Raw genomic sequence first — 23507 nt, 5'->3', positions numbered from 1 at the left:
AGGAACTCTTGAGTGGCCTAATATCATAGCTAAGGGGTAAAGGGATTTCTGGGTCCTGTGTGCTGCCCTCTGTTCAGAATTGAGGAAAGCCAGAGAGGGGTAAGGACTTGCTCCAATGAACCCCCTGGGATAGTTAGCAGCTCAGTAGCTAGAACCCAGGGCTCATGCTTCTGGAGAAGCACAAATTTACATGTAACACACTGTGTACTTAGGGTCTGTCCTTAGGGGTACTGGGTAGGGGTTATTTCCAAGTTTGTAAACGCAACAACCAGAAAGTCAGATGTAATGAAAGGTTTGGCTCTCTGGAGGAAGAGGCTGAGGCAGACTTTGGAATATGGATATTTATTAGGGATTAGTATCTGGATGGGTGGAGCACGTGCTGGGTCATGCACAGGGAGGAGTTGAGCTCAGTGGGATGTTTTAGAGAATGTACAGCTTGTCCAAGAGTTTCCCTCACTGAGCCAGTCACTGGACATGGGCTCATGGGACTTACCAGGGAAAGAGTGTTCCAGGGGCTGTTGGTTCTCCCAGCTATGACAACAGAGGTACTAACATCTGGATGTCTTTTACCGATAGTCAAGTAAGCCCCCCTTCCCCTGCCTGCCTTAAAGTTGAGTCTGGGCAGTGAGGTTTTGCCTCATACACAAATCTATTCTTAAGCTTTTTTGCTTTAATAGTTACTACGTACAAGATGCCTCTTATAAAAGTTAGTGTTTTCTAAGAAATCAAGAGAGCAAAGCAGGAGAATGTAATATGTGTCCTAATACCAGCTACTATATATTACATATGAGCACTCACTGATGCCAGGCACTGGTCAGAGGGCGTGGTGTGAACTGCGTCAGCGTACCCTCCCTACAATAACCCATTGAGTGCTCAGGGAAAGTCAGAGCCTCACTAAAGCACCCAAGGATGGCAGAACCAAGATTTATTTGCATGTTGTCCTGAAACAAACCCTTTTCTCATGCTCTGGTATCTGAGGGCAAGGACCTAAGCCTTGTGACAAGGGTAGGGATCCTGTGGCCAGTGTGTGGGAACTGACTAAGTCAGCTGTGTGTTGACAGGACCTGGTTCAATGTCCACAGTGACTACCGATAAGCTCAGAGCTCATAATATCCGCATAACTTGGGATGAGAGTATGAATGAAGACTCTGTATTTACTAGGGGAAAGTTCAGGTTGCCTGGCCTTTTTCCTAGGCTTTTGGAGAGAAAGGATGCGTAGGCTGTTGTCTCACATGACTTTTCTCTTAGAGGCAATAGCTGTCCTTAGACAAGGAGAAGCCAAATTCCTTGATCTCTGTGAGAGACGGAGAACAAAATTATCCACTAAGATCAAGCAGAAAGTCCTGGACTTTGTCTTTAACCATAATTCTGCCGTGATTTTTCATGCGTAGTCTCTCCAGTAAGTTATTTATCATGGGCTTCATTTCCTCATCAGAAAATCAAGCAGCAGGGTTCCCCTGCATTAGCTCTGAAAGAATTATGTGTAAAAACCAGCGTTAAGATCACGTAAGTGAGCAGTTTGGCTTGCCAAGGTTACACATTTATCCAGACCCTTCCTCTCCAGTTAGGAAACCTGCTGCCCTATAGTGACCCCAGCGTGGTGTTCGTCTTCCTGTCTGTGTTTGCCGTGGTGACCATCCTACAGTGCTTCCTCATTAGCACTCTCTTCTCCCGTGCCAACCTGGCAGCAGCCTGTGGGGGCATCATCTACTTCACGCTGTACCTGCCCTATGTGCTATGTGTAGCCTGGCAGGACTATGTGGGCTTCTCCATCAAGATCTTTGTTGTAAGTAACTCTGATCTCTCTGCAGAGGTTGTAGTCCTGGTGCCCCTCCAGCTCCCCAGGGTGGTGGAGAATCCTGTTCTCCCCTCTGGCTAAATTGGCCCCTAGAGTAAATACTAGGTTGGATTTTTTGTTGTTGTTGGCGATCATCAGATTGTGCCTTGAACTGGTTAGAGATAAATGACATTGGGGAATGGATCTGGTTTTGGCAGTAGGTACCATGTCCACCCCTTAACTTCTAGCTCTTTGGCCATAAAAGCTCACAGGAAGGTCATGTCCATGGACAGCTTGAGGCCACAAATGGTTCATTCTTGTCCCTTGTCTTTCTTGTATCCATTGTGTTGTTGGACTTGGGAAATATTTTCCAGACTGAACAAAACCAAACATGACTTACCCTCCCACAAATCCCTGACCAGGACATTTGAGTCTTTTGTGAAATGTAGGTGTGTAGTCTTTAAGCATGTGAGAATACCAGTAAGAGCCACTCACTGTCTGCCCTGCTGGGTCACTGATATGATATTAGGCTCTCAGGATGCGCCAAGTGCTGAAAGCTTGATTCTCTTAGATGTGGAGCCTTAAAGCGGCTTCTCTGATCCTGAATATTCAATGACTGATCAGTGGAAAAAGTCCTTGATGAATGTCAGTGTGAGGCTGGACAGGGAGTGGGGGGGGGGGGAACAGGATCGTTGAGCCTTGTAATATCTTGGGAAGCATACAGTTCTAAGGTCTCACCTGCTCTTGTGCATACATTTCTGAAACGTGTCTGCATAATGAGTGCTTATAAATGAAATCATTTTCTATGCTGCAAGTGAGTCCGCTTTTCCAAAGGGACTCTAGAATACTTACATACCTTATAATTGATGTAATTTGCAAAGTCAAACTTCTCAAGGTGGAATTTATATCAGAAGAGAAAAATGAGAGAGGCAAGGATGTAGACCAGTTCCTTTTGCCTCTTTCTCTCAGAGCCTGCTGTCTCCTGTGGCTTTTGGATTTGGCTGTGAGTATTTTGCCCTTTTCGAGGAGCAAGGTATCGGGGTCCAATGGGACAATCTCTTCGAGAGCCCGGTGGAGGAGGATGGCTTCAATCTCACCACTGCAGTGTCCATGATGCTCTTTGACACCTTTCTCTATGGCGTGATGACATGGTACATCGAAGCCGTCTTTCCAGGTACCCCAGCTTCCATACTGCTTTGGCTAACTGAGGGGGAAAGCAACTTTCTGCCTTCCTTCTTTGTGTTGCAGTTGCTGAAGGATGAGGGAGCTCCCTGGGAATTGGCCTGGGCTTTTAGCTATGAAAAACAAATGGTCCAAGGAGAGACACCTGTGCTGAAAGCATGCGTGTTACTAGCACTATGCTACTCATCTCTTGAGCCCAGTGTGCCAGGTGCTGAGCAAAGTAGTTTACAGACTCTGTTTCAGAAGGTTACTCTGGGCTGTTTGCTAAGGTAAACAGTTTCTAAAAGACAGATCTAACTGAGAATGTGAGGGACTTGCCTAAGGTCATGTGTCTGTTAAGTGTCAGTGCTTGGAGATGACCTCAGCTGGGCTAGACTGGGTCAGAGTCTGGCAGGTTCCTTTCAGTACTGACTGGGTTCTTAGGACTATGTCTCCAGAAGAGGAAGCCCTAGGAGAATGTCTGTCTCTTAACTACAGGTTACGAATAATATAATATATTGGGTCTTAGCCCTGGCCTGTTGCTTAAGGGAAATTAGTATTCACCAACAATGAATTTTGACGATTTCCTACCCTTCTTTGCCAAGTACAACAGGAACCCTCTTTGGGACACATTTTTGTCTGAGATCAGATCTTAGGGGAGGGCTCATGTTCACCCTCTGACTCTCCTCCAAGGAAGCACATTTGAAATGATTTTTAAAGCCATATCTGAACTTCCTCCATTGACCATGCAGTTTGCGTGTATAGATTAAGATTCAAATTCTGAATCTTTATTTTTTGGGTAAGTGACCTTGGATAGGGCTACTTGTCCTTCAGTTTGCTCATCTCTAAAATGAGGATGCTATTACCGCCCGGGGAGTTATTGGAAAGCCATGGAGAGGTGCAGAATATATGATCTGCCCAGTAGATTTCAGCAAAAGTTAGCCGTCTCTCTCCGGTCTATTCCTTTCCCATAGGGTTGGTCAAGGAGAAAGAGAATCTGGCTAGACAATGTCAGAAATGCTAAGATTGCGTCAGCTTGGGTCATACCTGTGTGTTATCTGTGCTTTGCTTTCAGGGCAGTATGGAATTCCCAGGCCCTGGTATTTTCCTTGTACCAAGTCCTACTGGTTTGGTGAGGAAATTGATGAGAAGAGCCACCCTGGTTCCAGCCAGAAAGGAGTGTCAGAAAGTAAGTACCACTGCCCAGCACTCTCCTACATCCAATGCTGCAGCTGCCCTGCCGGAGCCGGGCATGCCTCCTACAGCTAACGTGATCCCAAAGCCACAACCACGGTAGAAAAACCCCATGTAGTCCACCCTTTCCAATTGCACTTCTTCCATTGCCGTCCCACGCACTTAGTGGGAACCCTATCTGGCTCCTGAGGAGCAGTTCTGTGATCATCATTGATCAGTGTAACCTTATTTTTTCCCATCTTGGATAATTGTGCTATTCTATGAAACCAAGAGGAATAACTACAGTTACCCATCACTATGGTTCCTCATCTCTCTGCCTGCCTTGCTGTGGTGGTCTATGCCAGGGATTCTGTAGGTGGGTACCAGGGGGCTGCTATAGACGCAGCCTGTGCTTCGTAACTTCCCATCCTTTCTCACACAGGGCGCTAATCCCTTCTTAGCTCCTGACTGCAAGTAGAGGTGCCCCAGTTCTTCCCAGGGTTTCTGTTTGTGTCTTTGTCCTCGGTGTGGCTTCCTTCTATATTGTCAGTGGTCCACTTTCTTCCTGTGAGATCAGTAGACCTGCTAACTTCCTACATGGTCCATAGTCTGCTACCTCCTACATTGTGAGAGATCTGCGTCCCCTCTACACTGTCAGTAGGCCTGCTTCCTTCCTCCCTATGCTGTCAGGGTCTCTCTTCTTTGCCCTTCCTCAGATCTCCAATGGTTAGCTTTTGGTACACCCTAGTGTGGATAACAGGCAATTTTTAAAATTTTATTTTATTTCTTTATTTATTCACTTTACATCCTGCTTACTGTCCTCCTCTTGACCACACCTTCCCATAATCCTTCCCCCTCCTCCTCCCTTTCTCCTCTGAGCACATGAGAGCATCTCTGAGTATCCTCCCATCCCAGCACTTCAAGTCTCTGCGAGGCTAGGTGCCTCCTCTCCCACTGAGGCCAGGCAAGGCAGACCAGATAGTAGAACACATCCCATGTACAGAAGACAGCTTTTGGAGTAGCCTCCATGAAGACCAAATTTTTTTTGTTGTTGTTTGTTTGTTTGTTTTTTGGTGAGTCCTTTTCTCACTTTGTATAATTCTTTTGAGATCTACTCAGATGGTGATATCTTTAGTTCATTTTTTTCCTTAATGAGTAGTATTACACAATATGGACATCTATGATAATTTTAGATAGATTTTTTTAAAATGTCTGTTGGCATCCTATATTTTAATTGTTTGTGCAGCCCTTTTGTCATCCACAGACCAATGTGATTTTTATACGTTCATGGCTACGTCAGCTGGAGTGTCCGAAGGGGCTTAAAATATTTCATCTTCTGTCTGCAACATGAAAGGCTGAGCATGGACAGAAACTAGTTCTAAAAGTCCAAGCATAGACTTCTGTATTTGTGCACTCTACCGATCAAGGCAGCGTTTGCTGTGGGATCATCTCTGTCTCCTTTCTTTTTGTCACAGTCTGCATGGAAGAGGAACCCACACATCTGAGGCTGGGGGTGTCCATTCAGAACCTGGTGAAGGTTTACCGAGATGGCATGAAGGTTGCTGTGGATGGCTTGGCGCTCAATTTTTACGAAGGCCAGATTACCTCCTTCCTGGGCCACAATGGAGCAGGAAAGACCACCACCATGTAAGAAGAGGGTGTGACTCTCCCAAGATCTGCCACAGGAAATCCCCACTTAGAAACATGGACCTAAGGAAGTTGAATTGGTCACTGGGCTAAGAGTGGAGCATGATGGGAAGAAATGTGTCAATCATGGGCATGCTTTCTGAGGTCTAGAGTTTGCTAGGTCTTTTCCTTTAGTCTAAAACAGGCAGGGACCCTTTGCTGAGCTATCCCGTGCAACACTCAGAATTCCCCAGCTTGCTTGGAATCTGAGGTTTCTGAACTTGTTGGTTCAGAAATTTGAAGCATGAGACTGGAAAGAAAGATCAAACAAGCTAGAGGAAAAAGGACACTCCCCAAAAAATCTGTCTCCAAGCAGAGGAGAGAAGGCCTGGACAAGTCTCTCCCTCTGCCTTCCCAGCGACCTCTGAGGACAGAGGAAAGGCTATAGAATGTCATAGTGTGCTTACGGTTTGTAGTGTGGCCCCTCTGCCGTTCCAGAGGCTGATCTTCATGGGGTGACAGGCTTTCTTCTTCAACATAAAACCAGTGTGTTATGAACATGACTGAGATACTCAGAAATTCTGTTACGCAACATAATCATTTCTTTCTTTTAACAATATGTTCTTGTTTGTTCATTTTTCTGTACAAGATGTTAGGCATACAAAATATGCTTTGAAGAGTGCATCTTGGTGCAAATTAAGAGTGTCATTTTTTGGTGCAAATTAAGAGTGTCATTTTTTTGGTGCAAATTAAGAGTGTCATTTTTTGGTGCAAATTAAGAGTGTCATTTTTTGGTGCAAATTAAGAGTGTCATTTTTTCAGATGCCCCTAGCAGATGCTATTCCTATGACATAGGCTTATGCTTAGCCACTCACTAAAACGAATGGCCTCTTTGCTCAGTGGACATCTGTTAGATTAGACTGGATTAGGTTAGATTAGAAAGGAAAGCATCCTGTCAAGTGGTGTCATCCGCTCTCCTTGCCCAGGCTCTGCAGCCCTGAATGGTGAGGCTGGGTCTTCCTGACTCTTGACTCTGTTACACTTGTCCTCAGGTCAATACTGACTGGGCTATTTCCCCCAACTTCTGGCACTGCCTACATCCTGGGGAAGGACATTCGCTCAGAGATGAGCTCCATCCGGCAGAACCTGGGAGTCTGTCCCCAGCATAATGTGCTGTTTGACATGTGAGTAGAAGAAGCACCAAGAGGAATATACCCCCTAAATCTCACCCCCCTCTGATGCCCTGTGGCTATAGGATATATATGCTTTATTGTATGGCTATTTGTATACCGTGAATTCTCCCTTCTGGTTACCTTGTTAAAGAAATTGAGTGCTTTTTAAAGGCAAGAATGGCATAGAAGGAAGAGAGGAAAACTGTGCCAAGGTCCATCCATCCTATTGGGCCCCGAGCTGACCTGTCCCTCTTTCCCCCAGGCTGACTGTCGAAGAGCACATCTGGTTCTATGCCCGCCTAAAAGGGCTCTCAGAGAAGCATGTGAAAGCAGAGATGGAGCAGATGGCCCTGGATGTTGGCTTACCCCCCAGCAAGCTGAAGAGCAAAACGAGTCAGCTCTCAGGTGAGCCCCGGACACCTTCCTTCTCCAGACAAGCACCCTAGCGTTCAAGCCTGGATGGTTGGTGACGGAGGCCTAACCCTCTTTATGTCCCCAGATGGGTACCTCCAGCCATCTCTCACCACCTCTCCCCCCACTTACCATTTGAGGGTGTGTCTTGCTCTGTCTTGTAGGTGGTATGCAGAGAAAGCTGTCTGTGGCCCTGGCCTTCGTGGGTGGATCCAAGGTTGTCATTCTGGATGAGCCCACAGCCGGGGTGGACCCGTACTCTCGCAGGGGAATATGGGAACTCCTGCTGAAATACCGGCAAGGTACGAGCTGTTATTTATTTCCCGTCATGACCCGGGGTAGAGCAGGGCTCTTGGGAATTGTGGCTGGTTGCGTTAGGGTAACAGAATTGCTTCTCAAGAAAAGTTGGGAGCCTCCTTGAAGCTCCGTTTCTGTCCTGCTTTGCAAGATTATTAAGATGTATACTTCATTATTTAAGGGCCTACCAGAAGAGCAGAAAGGGTATAAGCATACACATACATATTGCAGTTAGACCGTGTCCTTGTTCATGTTGTCCATGACTAATAGGAATGTCTGTAAAGTTCTTAGCACACTTTACAGAGCAGGATCCCAAATAAATACCTTTCTCCTTTTTGTGGCATTTACAAATGCCGTCCCCCCAAGCCTTGCCATCCTGGGGTCACATCTACGGAGGTTAAAGGCTTCCCCATGTCTTTCTCATATGTGACATCGCTGCCATTTGTGCCACTATGATCAGTGAGAACTGACAAGTCTCACCGTCCCATCTCCTTGTGTTTGTGCCTGGCAGGCCGCACCATTATTTTGTCTACACACCATATGGACGAAGCTGACATCCTTGGGGACAGAATTGCCATCATTTCCCATGGGAAGCTGTGTTGTGTGGGCTCCTCCCTGTTTTTGAAAAACCAGTTGGGAACGGGTTACTATCTGACCCTGGTCAAGAAAGATGTGGAATCGTCCCTCAGTTCCTGCAGAAACAGTAGCAGCACCGTGTCTTGTCTGAAAAAGGTGAGCAGCCATCTTGGGGCTGGGCTGTTATGGGGATGAGGCAACCAGGGCTTGTTCCCATAGATGGCTTGCACGCAGGTGCCCCACGCTGCTAAGATTGAGGCAACATTCCCCTTGCTTTGTGGGCCTGCTGCAGTGCATCATGGTTCCTGTGTGGAAGGCCAGGAGACCTCTGCTCCCGCCACACTAGCTCTGGTTCAGCCCCTTTATATTCCCTCTGGAAGTGCCCTGGGTTATGGAGACAAGTCCTTTGAGGGCTTTACTCTAGCAAAGAAAAGAGAACCCGCCAAGAGGTAAGAGCAGCCTTGGCTACAAGATATCCCACCATTCCTACCTGCTGCCTTAAATCTTACTGACCTTCACTTTGAAACTATAAAACACCAAATATTTACTAGATACGATTTTAAACCCTTCCATCCCTGTATAACATGTGGGTTTAGAAAAAATTATTGATAACAGTACATTTTTGTTCTGTTTATATATTTTATATTTTCCAAGTGTAGAGCAAACCAGGGAAGACAGGATTATGTTTATAATCTCAGATGAAGGAAGTAAGGCTTGTAGGAATTTTTGCATATTCAAGGTCTCCCAGCAAGGACATAAAAGTGAGGACCAGAATCCTGGGTCTGGTTTGTTTCTTTCTTACATGTCTGAGATGTGTCTGTGTGGACGGTCACAGCAGACCTCCTCCCTACCCTGTCTCCTACCTGATTTGAACTCCTATCCATTTATTTTCCTGTTAACTGGAGCCTCCTCATTCAAGTGTGGTCTGAAGTATATAACACATCAGCCTCAGTTGGGAATTCATTACAAACATGGTGACTTGGGCGACGTTCAGACCTACTGAATCCATCTCTGCATGTTAATAAGGTGCCTGAGTGACTGAATGCATATTCACATCGAGGAAGCGTTAAATTAGCTAAACGGTCAGGTAAATCCCACGTGGGGACGGTTGGCAAATGACCAGTGGCAGCGTTGATCTGTGGCCACAGATCTGTTGACACTCAGTTTGCTGACCTCTCTCACCCTAGTCAGCGAGGCCGTCCGTATTGAGCACACACATGACAGCAGAGGCCTCCGAAGCCATGGCTGCCAGCTGCACACTTCCCGGGGAAAAGCTTTCTGCTCTAGTTTTATGCCGTAGAACTTCCTGGATGCTCTGTCCGTCAAAGGTGGTGGTGGCTATGCCCGGTTTGACCCCTGACCCGTTCTCACCTCCTTCTTTATCATCAGGAGGACAGTGTTTCTCAGAGCAGTTCTGATGCTGGCCTGGGCAGCGACCATGAAAGTGACACGCTGACCATCGGTAAGGATTCTGGGGTTTCTTATTCAGGTGGTGCCTGAGCTCCCCGCAGCTGGGCAGAGTGGAGGCAGAGGAGGAGAGGTGCAGAGGCTGGTGGCGCTGACTCAAGGTTTGCCGCTGGGCTGGGCTGGGCTGGGTGGCCGTGGGAGTGAATGCAGCTTGGTGGTGGCTTGGCCTAACACTTGCTGGGGCGCATGGGGCTTGGTCCTGGGCTTGGGATGGCAGTATTCCAGAGAACAGTTGTGACTGGGAGTCTGGGGAATACCTTGGGGGGCGGGGGAGTGGATTCAGCCAGATGCCGGATGAGATGTAGAGGGTCAAGCCAGTAGGAAGGGAGTTGATCTCCGCATCTAAGAATGGCGAGAGCCCAGGAGATAAGGAAGAACATTTCAATTTCCCTTGAGCAGTGCCTGTGAGAGACCAGGACTGCCAGTGGCATATGGAATAAAAATATAGAGCTGACTGTCTCTATCCAGTCCCAACAGCTGGCTTTTTCCAGGAAGGTTTCTGCTCCCACAAACTGTTTGATTAGCCATCTCCTGAGGTAAAACGTGGATAGCCTCATCTGAAAGTTACAGAAGGGCAGGGTCTTATATGCTTTATAAACTCATTCTGTGGAAGAGTCCTGGTACAGATACATTAGACACAAGGCACCTATTCAGCAGACACCTAGCGCCTATCCGTGTGCCTAGGTTCTGTGACGTAAGAATGAGTTAGAGACAGTCTTTGCTCTCCTTGAATTCTCCTGCCAGAGACGAATAAGCCAGTGGGTTTGGCATCTTAGGACATCTGGTGTTGGGAAAGGGAGAGACAAGCTGGCTCTTTCTGTGGAGTCTCTGATGACGGAACACCTCTGGTCCCTGCAGATGTCTCTGCTATCTCCAACCTCATCAGGAAGCACGTGTCTGAAGCCCGGCTGGTAGAGGACATTGGGCACGAACTGACCTATGTGCTGCCCTATGAAGCCGCGAAGGAGGGAGCCTTTGTGGAACTCTTCCACGAGATTGATGACCGCCTCTCAGACCTGGGCATCTCCAGTTATGGCATCTCGGAGACCACCCTCGAAGAAGTAAGCTCAACCATCCCAAAGCCAGAGAGGCCGCTTAGCCTGGCAACAAGATGGCTATAGAGTTGGTTACTGAGAGTTTAAGGCATTCGCATCTGGGTAATGTTAGCCCAAGTGAAACACATAAGAGCGCAGGTAGTGGGAGACAGCAGTGTATTGGAGTGTTAGGATTGTTCCCTGTTTTGAATAGTGTTGTGGCCTGGTGACAAACACTCACACATACTTATGGACAGTCGAATGGAGCCAGGTGATGAGCTTGATAAGCTTGGTGTTTTTGTTTGCTTGTTTGAGCATTTCTCCCGTCTTTTGCCTTTGTTCTTCTAAATCATGCCTTCCACTTCTCCTTGCTCACTCCAAACTTTGGCCTCTTTTATTTTACTATCATTATCATCATTAGTAGTATCAGTATCTGTATTTTATTTAAGGTTTATTTAATCTATTATTATTTATTATTTAATCCGTTATTATTATTTGGATTTTATTTGTTTAAGATGTATTTATTTGAGTACACTGTAGCTGTCTTCAGACACACCAGAAGAGGCCGTCAGATCTCATTACAGATGGTTGTGAGCCACCATGTGGTTGTGAGCCATCATGTGGTTGTGAGCCATCATGTGGTTGCTGGGATTGAACACAGGCTCTCTGTCAGTGCTCTTAAATGTCTAAATAATCTCTCCAGCGCCTGTATTTTATTTTTTAAGATATTTTTACCTATTATTTGAGAATATATTCCAGACACATTAATGGTCTTTTTCAGTTCCTTCCAGATCCTTCATCGCCACCTCTCTACCTACCCGACTTCATATTTTCTCTTTTAAAGACAAAATAAGCTCATGGTATCTATTTGTGTTGGCAGACTGCTCCTGGGTGTGGGGTGTGACCTGGGGTGTGGTCAGTATACCTGTGCCACTCCATTGGTGGCCTTTTGTTTTAAACATTGAAAGCTCTTTTAATGATTACAGCAGGATGAGAATTAATAATGACGTTCATTTAAGATTATGAATCAGAGGTTTGGGGCTTCAAAGCCCAGCTATCTTTCCTGTGTAGCAATGCTTCTCTTTAGAGATACAACATCACAAGCCTTGAGGCCTGGGACGTGTGTAAACATTGTCTGGCTTGGCCGCTTCCCAGGGTAGATTGTGCAGTAGAGTCATCTGTGATGACAATAGCGGTTCTAAAGCTCCTCTCTTGTGCCTTTGAGTTGGGATTTCTGTAGACATGACTTTGAACTTCTGTCGCGTGCTTCCTACGGAGTGGTCTGTAGGCGGGTTTGGAAATCAGTGACTTCATTCAGATTTCCCTCTACTATAATATTTATTTCTAGCGATAGGAAGCTCATTTCCTTGCCATTTGTCTTGGGGGATAAATGATCACAGTGCTATCCTGCTCAAAGGTCTGGGAGCACAGACTTGTTAAAAAGTAACTCGCCTCATTCTCTGTAGGTTCAGAATGAATGTCTCTATAGACATAATGTATTGTTTTGGTTTTGAAAGAGTTGCCTGGACTGATAGCTGTCACTTGTGAGGAAATGTTTTCTGCCCCAAACAGCTTCTCTCGAGTGATTCTGATAAAATTCTTGTTGACAAATGCAGCCTCCACCTTCTTTATCTTAAGAGCCTAACGTGGGATTCCGGATTCCGTAACCTAATCTGGGGAGTGATGACTTCTTTCATAAAACAAGTGCTCACTTATATTGTATCCTGCATTAATTTCTCAGATATTCCTCAAAGTGGCTGAAGAGAGCGGGGTGGATGCTGAGACCTCAGGTAACCGGTTGGAGCTAACCCCTTTTGTACCTGTCCCTTTGCATTGGTCTGATTCAGTCCCATTTTTAGTGTATGGATTTGCTCTGGGAAGGTTTGTTGTCTTACAAATAAATAAACCGTAGGATTCCTTCCTTTTCCATTTAGATGGTACTTTGCCAGCAAGACGAAACAGACGGGCCTTCGGGGACAAGCAGAGCTGTCTGCACCCATTTACGGAAGACGATGCTATTGATCCCAATGACTCTGACATAGACCCAGGTTCGCACGGGCAGGATCTCTGTTCTGTTGTTTGAACTTGAGTTTGTCTTCTACGTGTTTCTTAGCTATCTCTTTGATCGCCTTTGGCTAAGATCACAGATCCTAACAGTTCCAAAGAAAAGTGGAAAAGATGAGAGAGCCCCTTTTCCAATGTGGCATGTCTGGTCAAACTGAAGAAACCTACCCTTATCACTTCATTTAATAGAAAGTTTTCTCAGATGGGTATGAGAAGATGACCCAACCATGCTCTGAACCTGTTTATATTGTCATCTCTGTAGGGTCCCAATGCTTAAGTGTTGAATGAAAGTGCATTGAATGAGTGTTTGATTTTGAAGGAGTAAAAGAAGTTGTGTTCTTAGACATGTATATTTTTTAATGACTGCCCATATGTGGTTGAGAAGGAGAAGGGCAGTATGAAATGAAGCAAATTAGTAGACTTGTCTAAGTGCCTCAGTTAAGAGTCATTAGTTTCAGACAAGGATTTCTAGACAACTTCCAGTGAGGACAGAAAATTATCTGCTTTTATGAGCCTGCCTTTTGTACTTACTTCATGTTTTGTTGTCAGGACTTAGATGTTTTAAATTTGTCCACTTTTTACCATGCATATAAAAGATAGAAGAGTAATAACCATCATGTGCCAGCCTATATGACCCAGGTCATGGAACTGGGAACAGCTTGCTTCTGTTATTTGTGTGCACGTCTTTGCCTGTCCTCAGGGATCTTCATTTTCTGTGCTCATCAGATGGGGACTGAAAGCATACACATTGAGAAATATAACTTTGAGTTAGAGTCTTTCCTTTAATGTGGCTTTTCCAAGAAACCCGTTCACTCCTGTGAGGTACTGGAGGCTTCAAAACCCCAGCTTCCCAGATGACTGCTGAAGCTAGTAGAGGAAAGAGTGGAGACATTCAAAGGCAAGTGAGATTGATTATAGCCGACCCTCCCTATGTGCTGCTTACAGAATCCAGGGAGACGGACCTGCTCAGTGGGATGGACGGCAAAGGCTCCTACCAGCTGAAGGGCTGGAAGCTCACCCAGCAACAGTTTGTGGCCCTTTTGTGGAAGAGGCTGCTGATTGCCAGGCGGAGCCGGAAGGGGTTCTTCGCTCAGGTGAGGCGTGCTGGGGTCTGCCTTCATGGACTGCGGGCTCTTGACTGTGGTCAAGACGGAGACACTGGGGCCAGTATGCCATTTGTGATTTCCCGGGGACTTCAAATTCTTCATCTGAAAATGAGCCGGGATGTGTGGCTGTTAGGAGGATGAAACGAATTTATCTAGAATGGACTTTGACATTACTTGGGGAGGTGGCTATAATTTAGAGGAGATCATGAAAGGGACACAGTTTAGGAAGAAAACCACTTGGGCAAATTCAGCTCTCATAACATGAGAGTCGTCGTGCTGAGTCGTGCTTGTCAGTGTACTTATTATCGAAAACATGGCGGGTTTTGTTTTTCTCTAATTGACAATAGCGAGAGAGCTAGGAATGGAACAGGCACATTGATCCCCCATATCACAGTTTGCATGTTGACTTGATCGGTTAAAGTCAGCTATAAAGTTACTTCATTCTACAAAATGAATTATAGAGAACATGTCCATGGAGCCCTCCCTGCAGACCACCTGGGCAACACTAACTCAGAGCATGAGCGTGAAGCCTGCAGACCTGGATTTAGAATCTGGTTCAGTGAATCACTGGCTGACTGCCCTCTGATCCATGATGCTCTAGTTTGTGAACGGTGATAATAATACTAACGCCATCAATAACTACGAAAGAGGATATTAAAGGGGCTGATTCTCACTACAATACTTTCCAGTGGAATTATTCGTCCACTGATAATTTTCTGTATTGAAATCCAGGAATATTAAAATCAGAGTTACTGTTTGAATTCTTATGGCACTGGAGATGGAATCCCAGGGTGTGCGAGCTCTCGACTACCAAGTTGCACCTGCAGCCAGGGTTACCGTTGAATCACTGCAGTTTTAAGGGTAAATTTCTCAGAAAGGAATGAAGCGATCCTTTAGTTGACCCATACATTTTGTTGTTTTCAGAGAAGGGATGTATAAAATTTGGGGAGTTTCAAGGAAGAATTTAGATAATTACGCTTTTCACGGTGCTCATAGGAGAGACACTGGCTGCTGCTGCTTCTGGCGGGGGAGTTGCTGTCATGTTCTCCGTCCTCAGATTTACTGATGTTACATAGGACCCCCTGCAAGTGGGGACAGAACCAGGATTCAGGCTCCTGGCTCCCAGTCCAGGGCCATTCAGCCTTCTACCCGAGTCTATGATCCAGGCTGGGTTTTCTCAGTCTTTAGAGGGGAGAAAGAGTTAAGCCTAAAGAGTCACTCTGACTCTTTACTCTGTGATATTCCCGGCTTGTGCCTCTGTTAGGTGACCATAGCCTCTGTCTTTGTGCTTTTAGCTTCAGGAAATGCCTTGGGAGGAAGGGGCTTAATTTTCAGTCTCCTTTCTCTCCAATCTGCCAGAAATACTTTGGTAGAACTCGGCTCCGGGCCTTGCCTGTATTCCACATTCCTGTGTTGCTAGTCCATGGGACTGGCTAGACTTTCAGGGGCTTGCTCTTCAGGCTTCTAAAAAGTTGTCCTGTTGTCTCTTCCTTCTCCAATGCCTGTGTATAGATTGTCCTGCCAGCTGTCTTTGTTTGCATTGCCCTGGTCTTCAGCCTGATTGTGCCACCCTTTGGCAAGTACCCCAGCCTGGAACTTCAGCCCTGGATGTATAACGAGCAGTATACATTTGTCAGGTATGTTTGTCCTCTGTGCCTCAGGGCAGAGAGGGTTGAAACAGACCAACAGGGTTTCCTATACTGAGAGCCAAGGAGTCAGAATTCACAGTTCTGCGGCGGGATGGGTCTTCTCATGATGGTTCAGGCTCCTATACAAGCCACTAGTGTAGCAAAGAACAATAGTAAATGATACTGGAAAATAAAGGTGAATCTCTGCTGGGCATTTCCCCTTGTATTGTTAGGCTCTTGTCAGGTATGCTTTAATTCAGTAACCAAGAAATCGTTCAGGTTAGGATGTTAGCTAAGTGTGCGTCTTCAGGCAAGAGTGCTCCTATTCCATACTGATCCTGTTAAAAATCAGAAGATAAGGGACTTTCAAGACTTTGTTTAATACAGGTTTTCTTCCATTCTGATGCACTGGTAGGTCTGTAGATGGGAGAAAGTGCCAGTGATATATAGAGGGAAGTTTTAAAAACTCTGTGTGAATGTGTGTGTAGGATGTGTATAGATCATATATAGATTATTCATTATCTTCTTTTGCTTTAGCTCACTTTCATCTTCTATAGTTAAAAGTTCATTTGATTCCTTTCTAGCCGATGACCTAGCATTGCCTATGGGTACAGATCATGACATTGGTTTGTGCTCTAGGCCCATTATTTCTTGGACTTTTAAATTGTTCATACAAATAATAAATAAAATCTTCCTGTCTGTTCTTGGAATATCCTAGCTGTCAGTGTAATTATCAAAGTAGTTTTGAAATACTGATCCTTAATGATTTTCTTTATTTCAAACGAAGTACGTATGTATTTGTGTGTGTGTATGTACACATACACACACACACACACACACACACACGTGCCTTCACATGTAATCTCTGTACATGCTTCACTGGGGGCACTGTCTGTTACCCTGATGACAGATGTTTGAAGCTCCTTGCAGGTGGCTCTTGTATATATTTTAGTCTTAGAAGCCTGTTCCTCAGAAAATGCTTAGTAGAGTATTTTCTGTAGAAAACTTTTCCTGCCTCCAAGACCTGGTTTGGATGAACGACTGACCTGGATGTTTCTCTTGTATCTGTAGTAATGATGCTCCGGAGGACATGGGCACCCAGGAACTCTTGAATGCTCTGACCAAAGATCCAGGCTTCGGGACCCGCTGTATGGAAGGAAACCCAATCCCGTGAGTGACACGTCAGCCCTGAGCTGCCTTCTCATGGTGGCTGCCAGGTTTTCTTTCTGGTGGTATTGTGACCACTGTCAGTTTTTTTTTTTTTTCTTTCAGTCAATTTTTATTTTAAAAGGCCAGGAGATAACCAAATCAATTTAAGAACAAATAGATTCTTCTAACACCCTGTATACCAAATCTTTACGAAGTTTGTTTACTCTGCTGTATGTTGATTTTTACATCACAGTGTGTACTTACTGACCTCCTCTCCTTGACCCCAGCTCCCATGCTTGTGTGCCATAGTAGACTGGTGGAGTGTGAAGTTTGCAGCTTTGCTTATCAATTTCTTTAACCAACAGAGATGGCATACTGCTTGTATTTTTATAACAACAGACACTTTGTTTTTGTGCAGTCGCATATTTTCATCATATCTTCAGGACTAGTTTTAAATAGTAGGTAAATAAACTCAGTGAGCGATATGCCCAGTTGACTCTCTATGTACCGAAGAAGCAAGTCATGGGAACATTGTGGTAAAACCAGTGGAGAGGTGAGGTGGAGCGAACTGGAGCTAGTAGACTTCAAGTCTGCAGGTCCAGGGAGAATGTGTGCCTGAGGTCCACATGAACAGGCAGTGCGTGATAGCTAAGGAACTGTGGAGAGTCGACAAGGTGATAGAGAAGCACAGGAAGGAAAATTGGAATCCCAAACGGCAGTCTTGTGTCAGAGCACTGAATCTGATGGCTGTGTCTATAAAAGAGCTAGCAGATTTGGAGATGAATACTTCCGTGTATTTATCATCTCTTAATTATTATTTACTTAATTACTTTTCTGTTGCTGTGATAAAACACCATGGCCAAGGCAGTTCATAGAGGGAAAGGCTTCGGGGGGAATTACCGTTCCAGTGAGCTAGGAGTCCATGAGCCTCCTTGTGAGGAGCATGGCGGCAGATAGAGGGATGCGCTGAGGCAGCAGCGGAGAGCTCACATCCTGATCCACAAAGAGGAAACAGAATCTTTTGAATGGCATGAGTCTTTTCAGATCTCAGAGTCTGCTCCCAGTGACACACCTCCTCCAACAAAGCCACACTTCCTGATCCTTCAGTATTCAGATATCAGCCTTTGGGACGGTTCAAACCACCACAGTATCAGATGATGTGCTAGACAATGTTCTGTCACTGAGAAAAACCAACTTATGAGGAGCAGAGATTTATTGGTGACCTGTGGTGTCAGAGCTTTTGGTTCATGGTTAGTTGGCTATGTTGTTTGCGGCCCTTTGGGGGTCCCTAGTTGGGTAGAACATTGTGGTAGGGAGCATGTGCTTCCCTACAATATGATAGCTGCTTATATCATAGACGCCAAGCAAGGGAGCAAAAGAAGAGAAAGAAGGCTTGAGGTTCTATGATTTCCTTTGAGTGTACATCCCCAGTGACATAACGTACTTCTCTTAGGTCCTGTGACTTACATACAGACTCTGTCAGCACCCAGTAGCACCACAATCTAGGGACCAAGCCTAGATTAGCATTTGAGCCTTTGGAAAATATTGAAGACTCAAACCGTAGTAGGTATTTACTAAATATCCTTAGTACTTTCTAGAAGGACACAGCTTCTCCTTGACTTCACCAAAAAGTTAAGATTCCATGTGAAGGTTTTGTAGGAAAGAAGGATGAGGTAAGATGAAAATCTGGGTAGCTGGGTCCTTTGTTGGTAAGCTGAACTGTATGGATTCGTGGATTGATTCCAGCAAAGGCCAGATCTATAGGAGAGAGAACTGAGCTGACAGCTGGCCTGCAGAGATAAAAGAAATGTCCATGACATCAGAAGGTACGTGTGCTGTCTCTGCTCCGTGGACGCTCTGCTGCAAGCCGTCTGAAAGGCAGAGCTTCACCCCGTCATCTCAGACTGAAATTCAAATTTTAGGTTCCTGGGGAACATTAGAGAATTCTGACTAAGTTGCTTTTTCGAGTGGTCTTTAGTTTGTCTCAGCCTGTTGTCTTTTAAAGGTATTAGGTATGAGTGTCTTAAGGGTAAATATCTTAGGGAAGAGGCTTTAAAGAGAAAATGAGGAATTATTTGACTAAAAAGCACTTGAGTGCATATTTATAAACACACACATGCACAGACGTGAGGTATAAGGGTTGTAGTTTAAATTGTGGAATCATGAAAATTGGAAATATGGAAGAAAGACTAGAAATGGCACATCATTTTATACTCTTATTTTATCAGTAGGGATAAATGAGCCCTGAGATTGCAAGGGATTTGTGATGCACATTAAACAGTTCAGGACTCTAGGCAGAGATTAGGGCCCTGCATTGTCTCTGCAGATGGTCATAGACAACCTCCCCTTTCATACAGTGAGCGTTCATACTCCACTCAGCTCCTTAAGTCTCTGCTCATTATAGAACATCATTTGGATCCTGCCATTCTCTATAAGACTTTCAACATGCTGAGCATAAAATACAAGCTCCTAACCATGATTCTGTCATGAAGCTCCTCCCCCTCTTCCCTCCCCCTTGTCTTAAAGTTCATCACATGACCTTGTTTTCATCAAACACATACACTCATTTCTTTGCAGAGCCTTTGTATCTGACTGCCCATAGCTGCTGCCTGGCATGTTCATTCTCCCCAGTTCTTTTAAAATTAATTGACGTATTTTAGTGTGTGTGTGTGTGTGTGTGTGTGTGTGTGTGTGTATGCATGTCATGATACACATGCAAAGGTCAGAGTATAACAGGATCTAGAGATTGAATCTAGTTTGGGCTATAGGTACGTTTATCTACCGAGGCATCTCTCCAGCCCATTATCTCAATTCTTTAGCTTGTCGTTTATGTTTTGGTTGAAGCTGACTCAAAGGTCTGCTTTCTCCATGTATCCTCTTGTTGTGTCTGCTTTATCTGGGGTTGTGTAAAATCGGATTTGTTGACTTGTAGTCCATGAAGTCGGAGAGTTTGCATTGCATTCTCCAGACTCCCAAAGATGCAGAACACTGTGCAGCGCAGAGTGGATTCTTCTGTGTGTCATGTCAACAAACTGGTTAGCTGGGTTGAACAGAGCTCCGCATGAACATCTGGAATCTGTTCATGTCCTATTTTCCTGGGTTTTCTGTGATCCCCCAGCTTCCACAGGCTTCTATGAGAGCAAACATAATGAAGTCAAGCTATTTTTTCAAATGGTAGGACTAGGCACATGGGTCCTCACTAACGAGACAAACTGGGCTCTAAAAGCCTCAAGGAGAGACAGGCCCTTTTCAGGAGAGCCTAGAACGCTTGCTATCTCCTTTTACAGAGACACCCCTTGCTTGGCCGGGGAGGAGGACTGGACCATCAGCCCAGTTCCCCAGAGCATCGTAGACCTCTTCCAGAATGGGAACTGGACGATGAAGAACCCCTCACCTGCATGCCAGTGTAGCAGTGACAAAATCAAGAAGATGCTGCCTGTGTGTCCGCCAGGGGCAGGGGGGCTGCCGCCTCCTCAGGTGAGTCCCTGTCGGCGTGACTGAGAAGTTGGCTCAGGGTAGGACCTGGTAGCCTCTGTGTGGCAGCAAGAATGAGTGAGATGTGATGTCACTCTTGATCTCTCTTGAGAAAAGCTAAGTGGGTTTTGAGAGAGGCAAGTGAGCTACACTGTGCCAGTGCCTGTCACAGAGCGCCTGTAGGCACAGCTTCCTACCCTGGTTCTGCCTCAGCGGTGAGCTGCTGGCTGTGTTAACTCTTTGAGCCTGTGTTTTCACTTCAGAATAAAAGGGCCACAAAGCTTAGGTGTATCTCATCAACTCTGACATTCTCTGGGCTCTGAGGTTTGGAGGGAGATCTGAGTCGGTGTGTGTGTGTGTGTGTTTTTCTTGGTTTCCCCTGAAATTTCAGGACAATCGTGATATAAAAATTTCAGGACAGTAGAGATTTCTCTCTGCCATTTTATCAGAATCTAGGTTGGAGGGTGGGAACAGGGAATTTTCAGTGGGTGTGAAAACTTAAGAAAGTCATGCTTGCCACCTTAAAATCAGCCGGCCCACTCACCAACGTAAACTCCAAAGTACAGAAGAATTCATTGGGCAGTTTATAATGCTCTTCCTTAAATATTCTGGTGATGTGGAGAATCCCACCTAGATATTCAGTGAATACTTTCCCGGAGATAATTTTGACTTGGTATGGCCGAGGGACAAGTGCCAATGGTTTGGTGGTGACTGGCTGAGGGCCTTGCCTAGGCCCTGGGGTCCCTATTGCTTTTATCTGTTTCCTGCCATGATTCTTACCTGTAAGACATGTGAGCTTGGTTTCTATGTGATGACAGAGAAAACAGAAAACTGCAGACATCCTTCAGAATCTGACGGGAAGAAATATTTCAGATTACCTGGTGAAGACATACGTGCAGATCATAGCAAAAAGGTATCTTCCTGTGGAAACCTGGCATGCTGCATATGTAGACTTGAGTGGTAGGGAAATGGACAATCATGGCTCTGTGGGAAATTTAGCACATGATATCAGTTAGACAAGATGATATTGGGGCTTGTGAGTCTTGGAAATTCAGCTTAGAGAACGAGGCTACCTGCTTTAGAATGAAAATAAGTGATAAATGTGGACTCAGGTTTGAATTCTGACCCATTAGTCTCGTAACATCTTCGCTTATGTGAATTTTAATTTTCTTTACATTTGATGTTAGTGTTTCACTCTCAAGTTTATGGTGTGGGCTAAGAGAGACGATATAAGCAGAGGCCTGTAGGTCCTTTCTCCTGTACGGCTCCATAAACAAGGTCAGGGTAGACACAGTAGCCTTTCTTTCATATGGAGCCTTTAAAGTGACTTGTAAATTCCTGGGACATGACCAGGTAGTGACTAATGTTTAGTCAGTGTGCAGAGAATATGTTTTCTTTCCATCAGTATGGTCAGGTGTCATGACCACAATGTTTGAACTAACTTTAAATAACAAGGATATGATAGAATAAGAATAGGCCATGCATTTCTCAGAGCTGTAACCTTTCCACATGAGATTCACAATAAACAGCTTTTAGTTCACTAAAATCTGGGATGGTAATGCATTTATTTGTGTGTCTGTCTGTTTGTTTTAGACAGGATCTCTGGGTCTGCAAGGCATTTATTTTTTTGTCTGTTTGTTTGTTTAAAGACAGGGTCTCACTACATTAGTCCTGGCTGGTCTGGAACCCTCTCTCCATAGGTTAGGGTGGCCTCAGACTCATAGAGATTCATCTGCCTCTGCCTCTTGAGTGCAGTGCTGAGCTTAAAGGCGTGTACCACCATGCCTGCATGTAAGGTGGAGTTTAAATGGGCTTAATGTGCTATGTGATTTTTATTAGAGTAAGGTTTCCAAGACAGCAGACAGGACATGCTGAGAGTGGCTGGCCTTCCTCACACGCATGCAACGCTACTGCACTGGTCATAGGCCTAGCTAGAGGAGTGCCCGTTTCTGTGCTTTGTCCTCAAGTAAATGATTACCGTTGCCCCATCAGTATGACCTCTGCTTTCTAGATCTGATTTTTGGTTTGTCTTTTCTCTCTGCAGCTTAAAGAATAAGATCTGGGTGAATGAGTTTCGGTAAGTCAGTCCCTTCTCCCCATTCTCCCTGAGTCACGCCAAGTCTCAGGAGAATGATTTCGATGTAGGGATCTTGAATCAAGACAGAGTTACAGGTTTGGGGACTGTTTGCCGTGTGCACACTCTTGAGTGTCACCTCAGCATGAGGGGGGCTGAGGTTCTGCAGACCTGTGTAACACACCAAGGCACGGTTATAGTAGACTTACTGTGGGATTTGTGTAGCTCGTTCTTCACCTCAGAGGCCCCTGAAATATTTGATACAGTGATTTCCTTGAGGAGTTTCAGAAATCTCTTGTGGGCCTCTAGAGATTTAAGAAAGTAAAATGTCATGAAGGAAGAACCTATCCTAGCTGTATTTTTCCCCCAGACAGATTCCCAAGTGTGCCCAGGGACTCAAGGAAAACCTTTCAGGCCTTTCATATAACGTGATGTCTTGGAGGAAAGGAAAGACACCCAAGGCATTTGTTCCCACCCTATTTCCACTGATTTTCCCTTTTGGATTTTGAAGGCACAGGTGAGAGTAGGGAAGGAAGAATTCTTGAAGCCATGAGTGGCCCATGTGGCGGTTCAAAAGACTTCAAAGGCTTTATTCTCCAATTTCTGTTTTCCACCCTGCCTTTTCTCCAGGGTTCAGGGTCCCTGGAGCTCTGAGCAGATCAGTCATAGACTTACTTAATGCCAGCTAAGACAAGACCTGTCTGTGATCCCTACCTGGCTGTCAAGACTGCCCATCTTCCTGTCTTCCCACCTATAGCATGGGTACCTATCATTAGCTCTAGGCCTTCCCTCCTGGGCAGCAATCTTGAGAATTAAGATGGCTAGATTTCACCAGGGGAGGCAACATGTAACTATCTTAGCCAAACGTTGGTTCTCGTTTGAAAAAGAGGTGGCTCTCGTGTACTGTGGTATCTGCTCCCGTGAGTAATGGCTTGGGTATGGGTTTTAACGTCAAGCTTTTCTTTTAGGTATGGCGGGTTTTCCCTGGGTGTCAGCAATTCTCAAGCACTTCCTCCGAGCCAAGAAGTTAATGATGCTATCAAGCAAATGAAGAAACTCCTGAAGCTGGCCAAGGTACAGCATCCATCCAGACACATGTCAGAAAAGTGGGTCTGGAATTGCTGGGACACAGGAGTAGTGATAGTGGTCTGAACAGGTTTGTATACAGATAAACCAGACTACTCATATCTAATACACACTCTCACACACACACACACACACACACAGGTTTGTATACAGATAAACCAGACTACTCATATCTAATACACACTCTCACACACACACACACACACACACACACGCACGCACACACACACAC

The 23507-nt window shown here is 45.3% G+C and overlaps 1 protein-coding gene across 1 annotated transcript in view; it reads left to right on the top strand.

Annotated features, from left to right (window-relative positions):
* The window catches only part of Abca1 (ATP binding cassette subfamily A member 1), a 119985-nt gene that overhangs the window by 74778 nt on the left and 21700 nt on the right, over positions 1-23507 (top strand). The window contains exons 16-34 of the mRNA XM_021201044.2: positions 1565-1786; positions 2747-2951; positions 4014-4127; positions 5587-5758; positions 6790-6921; positions 7172-7314; positions 7485-7622; positions 8129-8349; positions 9583-9655; positions 10519-10721; positions 12436-12484; positions 12629-12742; positions 13704-13852; positions 15377-15501; positions 16564-16662; positions 19929-20118; positions 20934-21028; positions 22160-22192; positions 23158-23263. Of these exons, the coding sequence (XP_021056703.1) occupies positions 1565-1786; positions 2747-2951; positions 4014-4127; positions 5587-5758; positions 6790-6921; positions 7172-7314; positions 7485-7622; positions 8129-8349; positions 9583-9655; positions 10519-10721; positions 12436-12484; positions 12629-12742; positions 13704-13852; positions 15377-15501; positions 16564-16662; positions 19929-20118; positions 20934-21028; positions 22160-22192; positions 23158-23263 (2583 nt within the window). The remainder of the gene's footprint in view (positions 1-1564; positions 1787-2746; positions 2952-4013; positions 4128-5586; positions 5759-6789; positions 6922-7171; positions 7315-7484; positions 7623-8128; positions 8350-9582; positions 9656-10518; positions 10722-12435; positions 12485-12628; positions 12743-13703; positions 13853-15376; positions 15502-16563; positions 16663-19928; positions 20119-20933; positions 21029-22159; positions 22193-23157; positions 23264-23507) is intronic.

This window comes from Mus pahari, chromosome 6 (genome assembly GCF_900095145.1).
Source record: "Mus pahari chromosome 6, PAHARI_EIJ_v1.1, whole genome shotgun sequence".
In the NCBI taxonomy this organism is placed as follows: domain Eukaryota; kingdom Metazoa; phylum Chordata; class Mammalia; order Rodentia; family Muridae; genus Mus; species Mus pahari.
This window is presented reverse-complemented; position numbering and strand designations above follow the sequence as displayed.